The 16,060-nt window shown below is 32.9% G+C and overlaps 1 protein-coding gene across 1 annotated transcript in view; it reads right to left on the bottom strand.

The window, feature by feature from the left end:
* LOC143044963 (glutathione hydrolase-like YwrD proenzyme) overlaps window positions 1-16,060 on the bottom strand; it is a 41,669-nt gene that overhangs the window by 14,063 nt on the left and 11,546 nt on the right. Inside the window, exons 5-7 of the mRNA XM_076217242.1 lie at window positions 14,950-15,065; window positions 13,435-13,675; window positions 11,035-11,206 (exon numbers count right to left, since the gene is read on the bottom strand). Coding sequence (XP_076073357.1) covers window positions 11,035-11,206; window positions 13,435-13,675; window positions 14,950-15,065 — 529 coding nt within the window. The remainder of the gene's footprint in view (window positions 1-11,034; window positions 11,207-13,434; window positions 13,676-14,949; window positions 15,066-16,060) is intronic.

Genomic DNA, 16,060 nt, shown 5'->3' with positions numbered 1-16,060 from the left:
AAAATAAAATCGAAGGCGGGCAATTTTGTCCGCATCTGTGTTAGATATTAAACCATCAGAATAGTTGATGGTATGTTAATTAACACTTATGTCGTTTTATCAACTAATATAAAATTATGAAAGAGTCTAATTTTTTCATGGCGTTGAAACCTAATACGTAGCATCTGCTATGTTAGCATTTCATAGAAACTTATCTGAGACTTTGGTAAACCGTATTCACGATTCGTCTTCGAAAGACACATCTGCAATCATCACGAATCAAACATTAAAAAGTGTGAGAGTCAAATAGACAATCGTTTATTAGTCTAATACCCTCTTTCGTATGCTTCAAATAGAATTACAAGTTTTGGTACACTGGTTAACTAATTTCGCTTTAAGTAATTAAAAGAAATAAAATAACTCTAATTGAAGGGTTTACTTGTGAATCGCCCTGTTATTTTTCTATTTTCTGATTGCTTTGAACCTTTATTTCATATAAGAAAATTATCGGTTGTTTTTATGATATAATGTAACTTAACTAATCATAGATATCATGCTTAAAATTGTATAAGCCAGACACACGACTCGTCTACAAATGACGCCTCGATAAAAAAAAAAAGATAAAAAGGTCAATTAAAGAACGAAGCCGAAGAGAATCGAGGAAAAAAATTACAAAATTAAAAAAGGCTTTGCCATAAGCAATTCAGAGTTGTTTCGTAAAAGTTAATTCAAATCATGACCATCTTAATGATCATTTTTGCCAACACAAAACTGTTGACTTCTAAGCTGGTGATACCATCCAGAAGAAAACATTCACCAGTAATCATTATACAAGTGGGTGTGAATAATTGTAAATTTATAAGAATGGTATAATTGTCATTGAGACAATTGTCCACCAGATACTTAAAATAGATACCAGACTTACAATCTGTAACATTATCAGCGATGCCCGAATAAAAAGGTAAAACAATACAAATGAAGATCGAAGTTGAAGAGCACTGAGGACACAAACCTTCGAAAAGTATTACCAAAGACAGTTTATTGTGAGAAGAACTATAGAAGTCAAAAGGAAATGTTACATGTTTATGTATGAAAAAATGCAATAGCTCGGATGTGTCGAGGTTATCAGTTAAGTACTTCATTTCATTATAATCCGTTAATTGTAAAAGTAATTAGAATTGGTAAATGACCATTCATATTCATTTTGTTTATTTTCTTTGGTTACATCTTCTGACATCAGACTCGGACTTCTCTTGAACTGAATTTTAATTTGCGTATTGTTATGCGTTTACTTTTCTACATTGGCTAGAGGTATAGGGGAGGGTTGAGATCTCACAAACATGTTTAACCCCGCCGCATTTTTGCGCCTGTCCCAAGTCAGGAGCCTCTGGCCTTTGTTAGTTTTGTATTATTTTAATTTTAGTTTCTTGTGTACAATTTGGAAATTAGTATGGCGTTCATTATCACTGAACTAGTATATATTTGTTTAGGGCCAGCTGAAGGACGCCTCCGGGTGCGGGAATATTTCGCTACATTAAAGACCTGTTGGTGACCTTCTGCTGTTGTTTTTTTTTCTATGGTTGGGTTGTTGTCTCTTTGGCACATTCCCCATTTCCATTCTCAATTCTATAATTCATTTGAAAAACGACTAAACAAATATAAAGTTGTTAAAATAAAACCTCCTAAAATAATTAAATTATTACAGATGTGTGTATAAAGACGCAGTTAAAAAACTATTTTAAAATTAATTTTCATTTCATTAGGTGATAAATACATAACATCGTATTAAATACATTCAGTTTGGTGTTGTCGTTCATTTATGTAACACAAGAAACATATTATCACTTAGGATATACATTTTATATTAAGAACTGTTTATGGCTACACACTTTCTGCCAGCTGGTTCAATAAGCAACTCTTTACAAATAAATACTGACTGGAGGATATTAAATAGACAAATATATTGACAAACTGATAACACTCGTTGTCAATAACTTGATTGACATCATAATTGACATCATGTTATATTTTACTTTACAATGTTTTTGAAAAATAAGTTCCTTAAGAAAAAAAACCCTTTACTGTTGCAAATGTTTGCATTGATCTATAACCAAATTGCACCAAAAGCATTTGAGCTGACGTCTTCATACAGTAAATCTTTTTCCATGGAGGAAACAAATATTTTTGTAACAATGGATTCTAGCTGATCAAAATAATAAAAAAAAAAAAAAACAATTAGTGATCTTCAAAACTATTTTTGTTTTAGATCGAGAATTCAGAGATAGCATTGATAAAAATATTTGACTGAAATATTCTCATTCCAAACAAAATAAGTGAAATTATAAACCAATTGTTCAGAGAACAATTGAAGGTCTTTCCACCACTAACAATATATTTTGATATGAAAACATTGAAATTCAGTTTAAATGTCAATGTCTATGGCTTTATGATCTATAAATATGAATTTAGAGCAAAGGTCAAAATCTAGAACGTCGAATTTGCTTTTGACCTTGACCTCAATTTCAGGGTCATATACCAAGGACCTCAAACCAAAAGACCCTAGGTCTGTAATATGTATGGATAATGAGTTATATCACTTTACTCATTATTCTAAATATAAGAGGGGGAAAACAATCATTTACTGCCAAGGTATCCTCGCAATCAAAATTCAAGTGTTAAGACGTGTCCCAACTAACAATTTAGTGAAAATAATTTGTCGATATCTTATAGGGTTTTTGAAAATGAATGAAAATAAGCCAAAATCAAAATTAAGAATATGACCTTGACCATTGACCTTGACCTACTTTTATTTTTTTGGACAAAAGACCTCAAATCTAAAGACCCTAGGTCTCTATCACTTATGGTTTACCATTTAGAAATGCATATCACTTAATTCAATGGAAAAGGGGGAATAACTCTCATATTGAGTCTCCGTAAAGCTTCTGTCCAAATAAATATCCTAATCCTGAAGATGTAACGAGCAATTTGGTAAAATAAATTTGTCGTAATCTTTCGCAGTTGCGAAGGAGTAGTGGCCACATGAAAAACAGTGTTTGGGGAGATAACTCTTACCACGTAAAGTATTTTGTTACGCGGTTGTAAATTTTTAAAGCATATAAACTATACGATATCATATTCCAAATATGTAAGCGACATCTTTTGAAACATCAATACTACGCAAGAAAAAAAATTTGGCAGAAGAAAAAATAAATAAAAAAAATAAAAACCAATTGTTCAGAGAACAATTGAAGGTCTTTCCACAAATAACAATATATTTTGATATGAAAACTTTGAAATTCAGTTTGAATGTCAATTCCTATGGCTTTATGATGCATAAATATGAATTTAAAGCAAAGGTAAAAATCTAGAACGTCCAATTTGCCTATGACCTTGACCTCAATTTCAAGGTCATCAACCAAAGACCTCAAATCAAAAGACCCTAGGTCCATAATATGAAACGATAATAAGTTATATCATTTTACGCATTATTTTAAATATTAAAGGGGAGAAAACTCTAATTTATGGTCAAGGTACCCTTGCAATCTAAACTTAAGTTTTACGACATGTCGCAACTAACAATTTAGTAAAAATAATTTGTCGATGTCTTTAAAAGTTTTTGAAAACAAGGGAAAATTAGCCAAAATCAAAATTTAGAATATGACCTTGACCTTTGACCTTGACCTAATTTTCATTTTTTTAAACCAAGGACCTTAAACCAAAAGACCCTATGTCTCTTTAACTTATGGTTTACCAGTTAGAAATGAATATTACTTATATGAAATGCATAAGGGGAAATCACTCTCCTAATAAAAATCCTAATTCTGAAGATGTAACGACAATTTGGTAAAAGAAATTTGTCGTAAACTTTTACGGTTGCGAAGGAGTAGTGGCCACAAGAAAAACAGTGTTTAGGAAATAACTCTTACAACGTAAAGTTTTTGGTTACGCAGTTGTCAGTTGAAAAAGCTAATAAACTATGCGATATCATATTCTAAATATCTAAGTATCTAATCTTTTATATATTAGGTATTATTAACAGTTTTTATATCAAAAAGGAAACTATTATTTTCCTTGTTAATAGATTTATTATTCGGAACATTTTCCTGATAAACTTATCATGCTCAATTTCAAAAGTCCAAAACCACTTATAAACGTCAAAGTGCTACTACAATGAAAAAATTGTAAAAGGTAACCAACGAACGCCAAACTCTGGCAATATTCATTTGAAAAAAATAAGGAAAAAAGATCTGATAATTTCGAAAATTTAGTATAATCAAAGCCATAGGAGTAATTAGTCCAATATAAATCAATCAAAGTTTAAACACATCTGTTCATCAATATATGATATATACTATCATGTATGTTGTTAGTTGTCATTAACCAAGGATAACGAGATGTGATGTGCATTAAAATCGGTATTCACGTTTTTTTTCTTCTAAAAAATAAAAAAAATCTCGGAATTCCTAGCGAGTCAGGGAACATATATGTTTTGTCAAGAATATGAAAATTGAATAATGCAATTCAAATTTAATTCACTACTAAATCTTTTGACATGAGTTATATGTGCCGATCATGGCTTCGTTTGAAATCAGAACGCGCTAAGACACGCTATGTAGACGATATCCTGTGGAACGGGTATGATCTATATGACTATCACGTGAAACGGTTTTCTAACGGATATCTTCTGTCTCCGTCGTTTCACTGTTTCGTCACTGTCTGATATCTTTCATTATAAAATTGGGACGCTTCCTGAACACTATCTGATTTTTGTCGTAATTAAATAAATGTTTTAACAGATTTTAATTAAAGTTTGAATTCCCAGCCTCAATTCACAGGATCTCTTTGACAAATTTTAATCGTGACATGATCCTTGAGTACAATGTGTTACTATACCGATTGTGATATTTTGAAAGACCATAGATTCGAATAGTGTTGACTCATTCCGTCATGCTTCTTTTTGGAGTTCATGCGACTTCATAATTTTGTTTCATTTCTTTTAATGTATATCTCCATAAGAGATTAACGGGATTGACCATTGGTACACCACCGATGCCTTAACTTTAGACGGTTATCTACCCGAATTATTTAACCTTACATGCGTTATTTCCTACCAATATATCTAACATATATCTCGATGTGTCCCGTGGTCTTCTAAATTGTTGTATTGTTTTGTGCATGCTTCAGTGTGGTTGTCGGGCTAAACTGTGACATTCTTTGACAGATTAATTTTTTTAATGATATTACTTAATGACTTTTTTCTTCAATTAGATGTGGCGAAATAGTAAAACTGCAAAGAATCCCGCAAAAGCCATTGCTAGGGGAAGTCTTAAACTTGCAGTGAGGTGAGATTTTTTGCTCCGTATTGAAAGCCATACAGTGATTGAGATGAAGAACATTAATACAAGCGCTGTAACTTTGCTTTAGGTGTTTTTGCCCTGCATATATGTATTTTGCATCATGAATGAATGCCACATTTCCATTCACTCATCCTACGGCATCAAATTTAAAGGCCCCAACTTGACCAATGAATTCAACACCTAGAAACTCCTGTTGATACTTCTTCTTTGAATTGTGTTACAGTATTACTATGTCATGATGAAAAAATAATAAACATGTTTCTAAACATTCATCTGATGACACCCTGTCGGGGATTATTTGTTAAACTTCATGTTCTCATCCGATCTAAATAAATAGAACTAAAAGTACGTAATTCAGGAATATGACAATTGGTGGCCATTCGTTTGATGTATTTGAGTCAATGATAGATATAATATTCTTAATGATAGATTGGGGGAATTTATTGATGAACTTAATATCTTGAACGAAAATCAAGCAGGCTACTCTACTAACGATCATACTTTTTCATTGTATGCACTCTTCGAGTTGCTATGTGTCAAACGAAAAAAAATACATTGTGTATTCGTTGACTTTGAAAAAGTCTTCGACTTTGTTCAAAGAAATCACTTCTGTTTAAGTTTGTTTTAAATAAGATAACTGGTAAATTTCTCAGAATTGTAGAAAATTTGTATAAAGATGTGAAATCAAGAGTTGTACATAATAATGAAGCATCTGACATGTTTGTTTCTCCTTTATTATTTTCTTTATACTTTAATGATCTTCATGAATTTTTAGAAAATGGTGATTTAAAAGGTATACATTCAATTACATCAGATATAGAAGATGAACTGGGTATTTACTTTAAGATAATTGTCTTATTGTATGCTGACGACTCGATTTTACTCGCTGAGACAAGCACAGATTTGCAATTACTTTTAAATAGTTTTTTCTCAATATTGTGAAAACTGGAAACTTAAAATTAATGTTAACAAGACAAAGGTAATGATATTTTCAAAAGGTACACCACAGAATAATTTGAAATATTATATTAATAACAAAGAGATAGAAATTGTTTAGAACTATAAATACCTTGGTGTTATATTCTCTAGAAATGCATCTTTTTATGCAACTAGAAAATATTTTAGAGATCAAGCTACTAGAGCTATGTATTGTCTTATTAAGAAGTGTAGATCAAACCATCTATCTATAGAATGCCAGCTCGATATGTTTGACAAAGCTGTTTTACCTATACTCTTATATGGGGCCGAAATCTGGGGATACGAAAATTTTGACATTTTGGAAAGAGTACATTTGAGTTTTTGTAAGCATGTTTTACGGTTAAAACGATCGACTCCAAATTTTATGGTTTACGGGGAATTGGGAAGATATCCGATTTATTTATACGTTAAATTACGGATGATAAAATTTTGGTGCAACATTCTTGATAACACACTTCATAACAAGATTTCGTCAATGGTATATAAGTTGATATATATTAATTATAATAAGTATGGAATTGAATACAAATGGTTGTTATTTATCAAAAGATAATTGTGGTATGTCAAACATCTGGCAAAATCAAGATTGTATCTCAAAAAAATGGATTGTATTAAGTATTGAACAAAAGTTAAAAGATCAGTTTAGACAAGAATGGCTTGCAAATGTAAATCAATCCTCAAAAGGTCTATGTTATAAACTATTCAAAACAGAACTTGAATTTGAAAATTATATTTCAGTTTTATCGTTAAAAAATGCACTGAAACTATGTAAATTTAGATGTGGCAATCACCGTTTGCCAGTGGAGACAGGGAGGTTATGTAATGTCTTGTCCTGTTTTCAAAAAAGAACGATATAAATATTTACCACACTATTGTTGTACAAATGTTAATATTCTTAAATTTAAAAGTGTATTCACTACAGTCAATATTGTCTTAATACTAGAAAAATTGTTTAGATTTATAAACTATATATATCAGTGAAAGTCTGTCTTCCTGGTTAAACTACATTTATTTATGTATATATAACCGGAAGAAAAGTGACATTGGGAACTTTTACTATAATTTTCAAAGTGCTTTATAGGAACTCTCGTTTTGAATTGAATATGTATATGAACTCTCGTTTTGAATAGTTATATGAACTCTCGTTTTGAATATTTATATGAACTTTCGTTTTAAATTGATTATTTCTCGTTTTAGTTTTAAGTTGACATGGTTGAATATTTCTTGTTTTAAATGTTTCTTTATTCTTAAATATAATGTTTCTTATTTCAAATATCCAAAGAGATTATAGATTTACTATTTTACAACTTAATCCGATGGCTGTCAAAAGTGCTAAACTTACACTCAACTTCAAAAGAAGCAATTATCGCTATTTTGCTAAGTTAAGCCGGAGGACAATAATCCGTTTATTATTACATAAGATTAGACAATGATAGATATATTTCATGAGAACCTTTTATAATGTTTTAATACCCTTATCTTGGACTTAATTTATATGTTTTGTAAACTGTTGCTGGAGCAGTCTTCCCCTAGCTTTCAAACTGTAAACTTGTGAATAAATTTGTATATATTTTATACGGTCTTGCGTTTAAAGCAGCCAAAGTGTCGATTATAGACCTACAGACTTTAATGCAACCCGTGCCAAAGTTCACGGACTTATGCCGGATTTTCACGGGGTTATATATATTTCAACACGAAAAAATATGTTGTATTGTATATATTATCATCTCTGTAACTATGTTATTTAGTTAAGCCCCAGTCCCACTAGACCACGATCGCAACACGCTCACTGCGATCTAAAATAAATTTAGATCGTGGTGAGGTCGTGGTATGAGCGGCATGAAAATGTAAATTTCCGTTGCTTTCACGATGCTACTACGTTCTCATTACGCTTCTACAACGATCCCGCTACGATTATACCACGTTCTCACCGCGCTTATTCTGCGATCTCACTACGCTTATCAAGATCATTCTACGCTCATCACGTTCTCACTACGACCATACCACGAGTTATCCGATTGCAACACGATCTTACCACGCGTCTACTGCGATTATAGCACGTGCTTACCACGATTACATTACGTTCAAACCGCGATCTTACTACGCTCTCAGCAATAACGTCAACATCATGTTCCATATCAATACAGTATCATTCCTTCAGTTCTATTTTTGATTAATACGTAGATTTCTCGAAAAAAAAATATAGTCATGCCACCAAAATCTACTAGAACACGTGGGCGTGGTGTTAGGGTTGATGTAGAGGCAGATGGAGTTCTGATAGTAACGAGTCTTGATCAAGTAGAGATGTCGGACCGACCAATCTGACCTAAATTACAACCTATTGCTGGTCCATAAAGCTGAAACGACGATATTTTAGTGAACGATAGCAGATATGAAACAGATGTGTCAATAGATATAGGAAGATGTTGTATGAGTGCCAATGAGACAACTCTCAATCCAAGTAACAATCTTTAAAAATAACAATTATAGGCCAAGATACGGCCTTCAACACGGAGCCTTGGCTTGCACCGAACAGCAAGATATAAAAGGCCCCACAAATTACTAGTGTAAAACCATTCAAACGGGAAAACCAACGGTCTAATCTATATGAAAACAAGAAGCATGGTTGAGCCGTTAGAGAAAATGAACAAGAAGTCCCAATTACATACAAACAAACAAAACCTGGAGAGAATTAATATATTTTATGGGAAAATGACAATGAGAATAGTGGTCGTAGTATGAACGTAGTCAGGTCGTAAGAAGAGCGTGATGAGGACGGCAAGGGCGTGCTAGAATCGTACTATGATCGTGAACAGCGTGGTATAGTCGTAGTGGAAGCGTAGTTTGGTCGCGGTGAGAACGTGATGATCGTAGTGAGGTCGTAATAACGTCGCAAAGATATCGTAGCGCAGTTTCTCTGAATAGAATCACGCTTTCGCTACGCTCTCACTACGATGGTACAGCGACCTTTGCGATCTTACTACGATCTTAGTGCGCTCTCACTACGCTCCTACTACGACCTGATTTCGCCACGACCGCCCCACGATTGTTTTGAACATGTTCAAAGTTTGCCACGCTCATCACGATCTTGAAGACCTCACCACGACCGTGATGCGACCTCACTGCGATCTACACGATCGTACTACGATCATCAAAATTTGCATTTTTTTCACAGATCGTAGTGCGATCGTGGCCTAGTGGGACTGGGGTATTAATGGGAATAAAGATCTATCTATCTATCTATCTAACTATCTATCTATCAAAATTGATCTATTTTAGAGTCAAAACCACAGAATATTTTTCCATGTTTTCTGCCTCCAGGTATGATTTTATAAGACTTCTTTTTGTAAAAAAAATATGATTAGGGACACTTTGTCCTCAAGTCACAACAATTATTTACTTGATTTATAGACAATTTATTAACAAATCATATAAAACTACCTTTGGTGTGATTCAATTGAAGCAGCTTATTATAGTTTAAAAAAAAAGAAATAGTCCGGTGTACTTTTCGAAACTGTTCAGTTGTCTATTTTTACTGAATCATGCATAATACACACTACTAAAGTTCGATATGATTTGACCCTGACGAAATAACTCGCTTAAAAAGAGTTTAAAAAGAATATTTAGGACATTATTCATAACCAATTTTTAGAAATTAAACTGTGGCATTTTGTGGCGTTGATACATTCTTGTAACGATCATTTCGTAATTTTTTTTGCTGTTTTTCTGTACTGTCGAAAATTAATATTAAGTGCTCGGTGTTATTCTGTGCTCAACATGTCGAAATGTACTATTACATTATTTATTAATGTATTTCTCTGACCTGAGTGTTTTTGCATTTATTTGTAATGTATTCCTGTCATGTCATGTTGTCAGTCCAGTAGTCAGCACTTCGGTGTTGACATGAAAATCAATTATATGGTCTTATTTATAAATTTCTTGTTATAAAACTTTGAATTTTTTCGAAAAACTAAGGATTGCTTATCCCAGGAATATATAATCTCAGCCGTATTTGTCACAAACTTTTTACGTGTTTGGATTTAAAAACATGTTGATCTAAGCGTCACTGATGTGTCTTATGTAGACGAAACGCACGTCTGGCGTATTAAATTATAATCCTGGTACCTTTGATAACTATTTACCTATATTTATAACATTGCCACTAAGCGCCAGGTTCGATTATCCACAAAACAAGGTTAACACACCAACTGTTCTTAAAATGTCCAGAACCAAGTCAGAAAAAGAGCAGTTTGTATCTAATAATTTGTTTTTTATGTATGTTGCATTGGCGTTTGTTTTGCTGTACTTCACTGATTCTGTTGTTCAGTTGTTTTCCTTTCAAAGTTTACGTGTTTACCTCGGTTATAGTTTGTAATCCGGATTTGTTTTCTCTCGATCGATTTATGACTTTCGAACAGCGGTATACTACTGTTGCCTTTATAAATATTATGTATTTTAAACAATATCTTTGTTGCATTGCACATCAACTTTAAAGTTCATCAACAGTATCAAACACATAAATTTGTATGCACGAAATATGTACCTGCTTCCAAAAATCACAATCCGATAATGTTGGCGTTTCCTCATCGTTCAACCAGAAACGGACGTCAAGAAATGAAACAAATTATCTAACTGGTAACCTTATAACATTATTTCAAACTAAATATACGTTTAACTAAGTGTACTGAAATCCTTTTTTGATATATTGAAAAATATTAACCTGTTTGGATCTATCAGGGATCTTCTTTGTTTAGCATAGTCTTTACTTAATAGTTGAGATATTGGAACGTCAACCATGCTTGCATCAGCACAATACCACGTTGTGTCAGCAAATCCTAATTTAATGGCTTCGATCACATGATGTAAATATTGAGTAGAGTTCGCTCCCATCTCTGAATAATATTAATAAAAAAAAGAGTAAAATACAAAAAGTAAAAAAAAATATTTCGGATGTTAATGATTTCATTCATCATCATAATTATTTAAGCTTATTTCAAACATTTCTACACACAATTCTGATCAAGGAAATACGTGTAATTTTAAAAAGTCCACATTATTGGTATATATCTAAAATATCTTGATTTGATTATGAAATTGTCTTTTGGGTCACACTGAGTATCTCCGTTGTTGTTGTATTTTTTATATAAGTTTGCTGAGTTCGTATATTCCAGAGATGTTCTGTGTTATCCGTTATCGATTTAACTTTTACATGTATCAGCCTCTTTTTGCTATTCTATCAAGAGTAAAGATTGTATCTATTCGCAGCTCCGTGCTTTTGATTTCTTAATCTTAACTGTAGTTTGTTGATTATGTGATTACTTGGTCACTTTATAGTGATTATTTGATAGTCTAGTACTGTAGTTTGTTGATTATGTGATTACTTGGTCACTTTATAGTGATTATTTGATAATATAAGCAAATACAAAGCACGGAGCATAGATGATATTTCATACTCTGATAGTGACGTTGTAATGTGTACGGTATCTTGCCATATAGAATTAAAAAAAGTACCTGTTGTGTCTATGATATTCAGCTGATCAAAGGCAAATAAATATAAATCGAATCTTTAAGCTTTATTTTTACAAAGTATGTATACAATCAGTCAAGCATATCCACAGGAGATGGACATGGACTTATCAAAGGTAATTTAACATACCACCGTTGTACCCGTATTTCTAACTTGAACAAAACAGAGTTTCATTCGGATCGGATCGGTGGTGTATCTGTTTGATTGGTTAAAGGTTAGGTTCATATTAAAATCACAATAAACTGTACAGAAAGAAAAATAATGACCTCAATGTATCAATAAATTTACATAAAATTGATATATGTAATTAATAAGAAATTCGCCCACTATTATGTCTATGGAGGCTGTTAATTATTTACGTCAAGCAGTGGGTTAGTGGTCTATTTAGATATATACGGGGTCACTAAATTCGATATGGCATAAAAACGAGCAAAACTCGATCCTTATATGGCAATTACTGACCCTATCTATATAATTATCGTTTCTAATCCCGAGTACATTGTGTAACATGTTTATCTTATTGACTATCTTACTATGGGGAATTTACACGCAGTCGTTAAAAAACAATTAATATTTTTCAGTTGTGTTTATTGTGATCTATATGAGTTAATAAATTAAAAACAACATGGTGTCTGGGGACCATTACAGTACTTTCGTCTTCAATAATAATAAGTACCTTCTTACACTGGTGTATACAATAACAAATGACTTCAAGGAACCTTGATATATGACAACTTTTACAAAATAGTAAACAGAACTTTAATTGTTTCAAGTGAGAAGGTCAGCGTGTGTAAAACATGTTTTTGTCTAAAACCTGATAACCATAATTGTGTGTTTACAATCACGTATCTGTACAGTGTTTTTAAGGATCGTAACTAGATACTTGTAATTACTTCCAACAGTGTATCTTGAATAAATCCGGTCCAATGTATTTGAGACCGCATTAATTTCCTCGCATAGTAAATACTTAGTCGGATTTAAGCAGTCGAGCTAGAGAAGTACTGCTTGAGCTTCTGCAGAGTATTAATATTTTGATATCAAATCGAATAAGAATCTGTTTCAAGTTACAATGGTTAAAAAAGCCCAGTTCGACTATTCAATTTTTAGTGTAGAACCATTGATAAGGGTCGAAACGGAGAACAAGATTTGTTGTTGTCATAAATGAACAAACTTCACTAGATCTAAGGTTGAGGGGTTGGGGTAAAATTTATTTTTAAAAAATAAAACTAAAAATTAATGTGGACACTATGAGGCTATACAGAAAATCTCTTTTTATCACTTTAAGTAATTTCCCCGTTTTTCAGCTCACTCCTTCGACACTCACGAGGGAACTCGAGCAATAAAATACTAGCAAGGGGAATTAAATCTTCGAAAATACAAGACTTCAAGAATGTATGGGTCAGTTAGAGTAAACTGGAATTCACATGAAGATGTCAGTTTTCAACAGTGGTTCTGTTAATGTCAGTTAATATTACAAAACAAACAATAAACAGTAGCAGTATACAAATGGTATCTGGATAAGTGAGCAAATAGATTTTAAGATAACTACCAAAATTTAGTTTAGTATTCCCATTTTGCTCTAGATAAACTTACCCTTAAGGTCAATGCTCTCTAACAAATTTAATGCAATAAGCGCACACATTCCTTGTCCATTTGGGGGGATTTCCCATACTCTATATCCTTTGTAAGATACACTTATCGGATCTTCGAAAGTTGACACGTGGTTTCTCAGATCATCAATATTCATCACTCCGCCATGTTCCTGTACAATATTAGATATTGCACTACCAATTCTTCCATCATATAAGCCTTTCTTTCCATGGGTACCCAGTTCCTGTAAAAAACATGTCATAAAAGTTTGCTGATTGTTTTTAAAGCAATACTTACAACACAAAGTTCATACTGGCAATTTATTTGGTAATACAAAGGATGCATAATTATACTGCATGTAAATATAATTTATTATACTTCATGTCAAAATGCCAGATTTTGATTGGCTAATACGAAAGTGTCAATTTACTCTATTACCCTTCATGGAGACGCTTGGTCTAGTGTGCGCTTTATTAAATACGACTCTATCCTATGACATATACTCTATCACCCTTCACAGAGATGCTTGATCAAGTGTGCGCTTTATTAAATACGAATCTATCCTTTGGCAAATACTCTATTACCCTTCACGGAGACGTTTGATCAAGTGTGCGCTTTATTAAATACGGAAGGTTATGTACAAGATGTCATAGTTTATTACTTTGAATTTAAAATTTAATCGACAGTAATAACAGAACATTCAGTATAATAAATTAAATAACACATATCTGAGAGGGTGATAGAGCAGATTGTTACCCCTCGAAAAGACATTGTCAACCTTGGCTTCGCCGCGGTTGACAATGTTTTCTCGGGGTAACAATCTGCTCTATCACCCTCTCAGCTATCTGTTATTTATATAATATTCAACCTTGTACACGCGTTCACTGTTTACTGTTTAAACCATATTTTGTTATATACTTTTAGGTTTGCTCGGTATTTATACATCCCGCCATTGTGATATTGAGCTATGGCAATTCTTTGCAATTTTTTCTTTCATATTTGCCGATGTCTATAGAGTGTCTATATGCAGTTTTGTTTTTCTTTGATGTCACAGTTGTGTGTTTTTATAGTGATTCAGATAATAACACAATGTTGACTGCTATACACCATTTTTGACATTTTTGCTTATTATACATGTTTGTTTTGCTAACACATTGTTATCAATATAATGAAATTTTAAGCAACAATCATAAAAGTGCGAGGTTTAGCTATCTATAAAAACAGGTTTAAGTCACAATTTTCTTCATAAGGAAATGCCTGTACCAAGTCGAGAATATGAAAGTTTGTTTATTCGTATAATGGCATAAAGATGCTGAATTTGCCATTTGGTAAGGGACTTCCCATTTTGAATTTTCCTTGGAGTTAAATATTTTTGTTGTTTGTACTTTTTCAGTGGTAAGATGTACAACCTGTAGATCTGTTTCAAACTTCGTCAACGCTGGCAAAAACACTTAAAAAACCTCTCATTTCTATGAAAGTCGCAAGATGCACTAAATAGTGAATTTTAATGATAAATACCTTAAATGTTTTTGCTAAATGCGGTAAACGTATAACTTCTCCTGTCATGGGTGCTCTCCCTTGTATTAACATATCTTTTCCATGTTTATTTTTACTATCGGTCAGTAAATGAGATCCTAAAAGAATATAACTTCATTAGAAGATAGTCCTAAAAAGCACGGTATTAATGTAATGGAAGTCATTGTCGTGTCAGGGAAGTAATATAGCAGGAAAGCAGCAATTTTATTGTTGTAATCATTTTGAATAATTTTTAAGGTCTTCCGTTTATGAACGAGACGTTGCAACTAACGTTCTCTACAGTACCTCGGCACAGGCATGATTTAAAACAACCTTTTTTTTTTTAATTTCCCGTTGATAAAATAAGACACTTTTAAGAAACTAAAGTTCCGGTTTTCTGAAGTAAGGTTGACCGTATAGATGAATTAGGTTATTAGAGGGGTGCTGCTCACAAGGAAGCTATTAAACCAAGAGTTACAAATGGTGAAGTTGAAATCATCCCTTCGTAAATTTTACGGACGCCATCACGAGTTGGTTGACCGTTATGGAATAACCGTTTCACAAATGATATCGGATATGTTCATTACGTCGTAATTACAATCCCCTTCCCTTTCATGAATGTGACCTACCAAATTAGACTAATTACCGGATTTGTTATCACATAAGCAACACGACGGGTGCCACATGTGAAGCAGGATCTGCTTACCGTTCCGGAGCACCTGAGATCACCCCTAGTTTTTTGGTGGGGTTCGTGTTGTTTATTCTTTAGTTTTCTATGTTGTGTCATGTGTGGTGTTGTTTGTTTGTCTTTTTCATTTTTAGCCATGGCGTTGTCATTTTGTTTTAGATTTATGATGAGTTTGACTGTCCCTTTCGTCCCTCTTTTATAACGATGTCTCTGTTGGTGGACATTTTGTCCCCGAGGACATCATCCGCCCAGTAGCAAAACTACAATTGCATGAATTTACGAAGATCAAACAGGAAACTGGCTCGGACGTCGCCCAGTATAAAAAAGGCCGGAAACAGACGTCACCATGGATACGGTGTCGTCTGATACGGCAGGTGTTCCCTCATCAACAGACATGACAAAAATCTTAAACATGACTCATTCAGA

This window comes from Mytilus galloprovincialis, chromosome 9 (genome assembly GCF_965363235.1).
Source record: "Mytilus galloprovincialis chromosome 9, xbMytGall1.hap1.1, whole genome shotgun sequence".
NCBI lineage: Eukaryota > Metazoa > Mollusca > Bivalvia > Mytilida > Mytilidae > Mytilus > Mytilus galloprovincialis.
The sequence above is the reverse complement of the archived record's forward strand: the minus strand, read 5'-3'. Positions and strand labels throughout refer to the sequence as shown.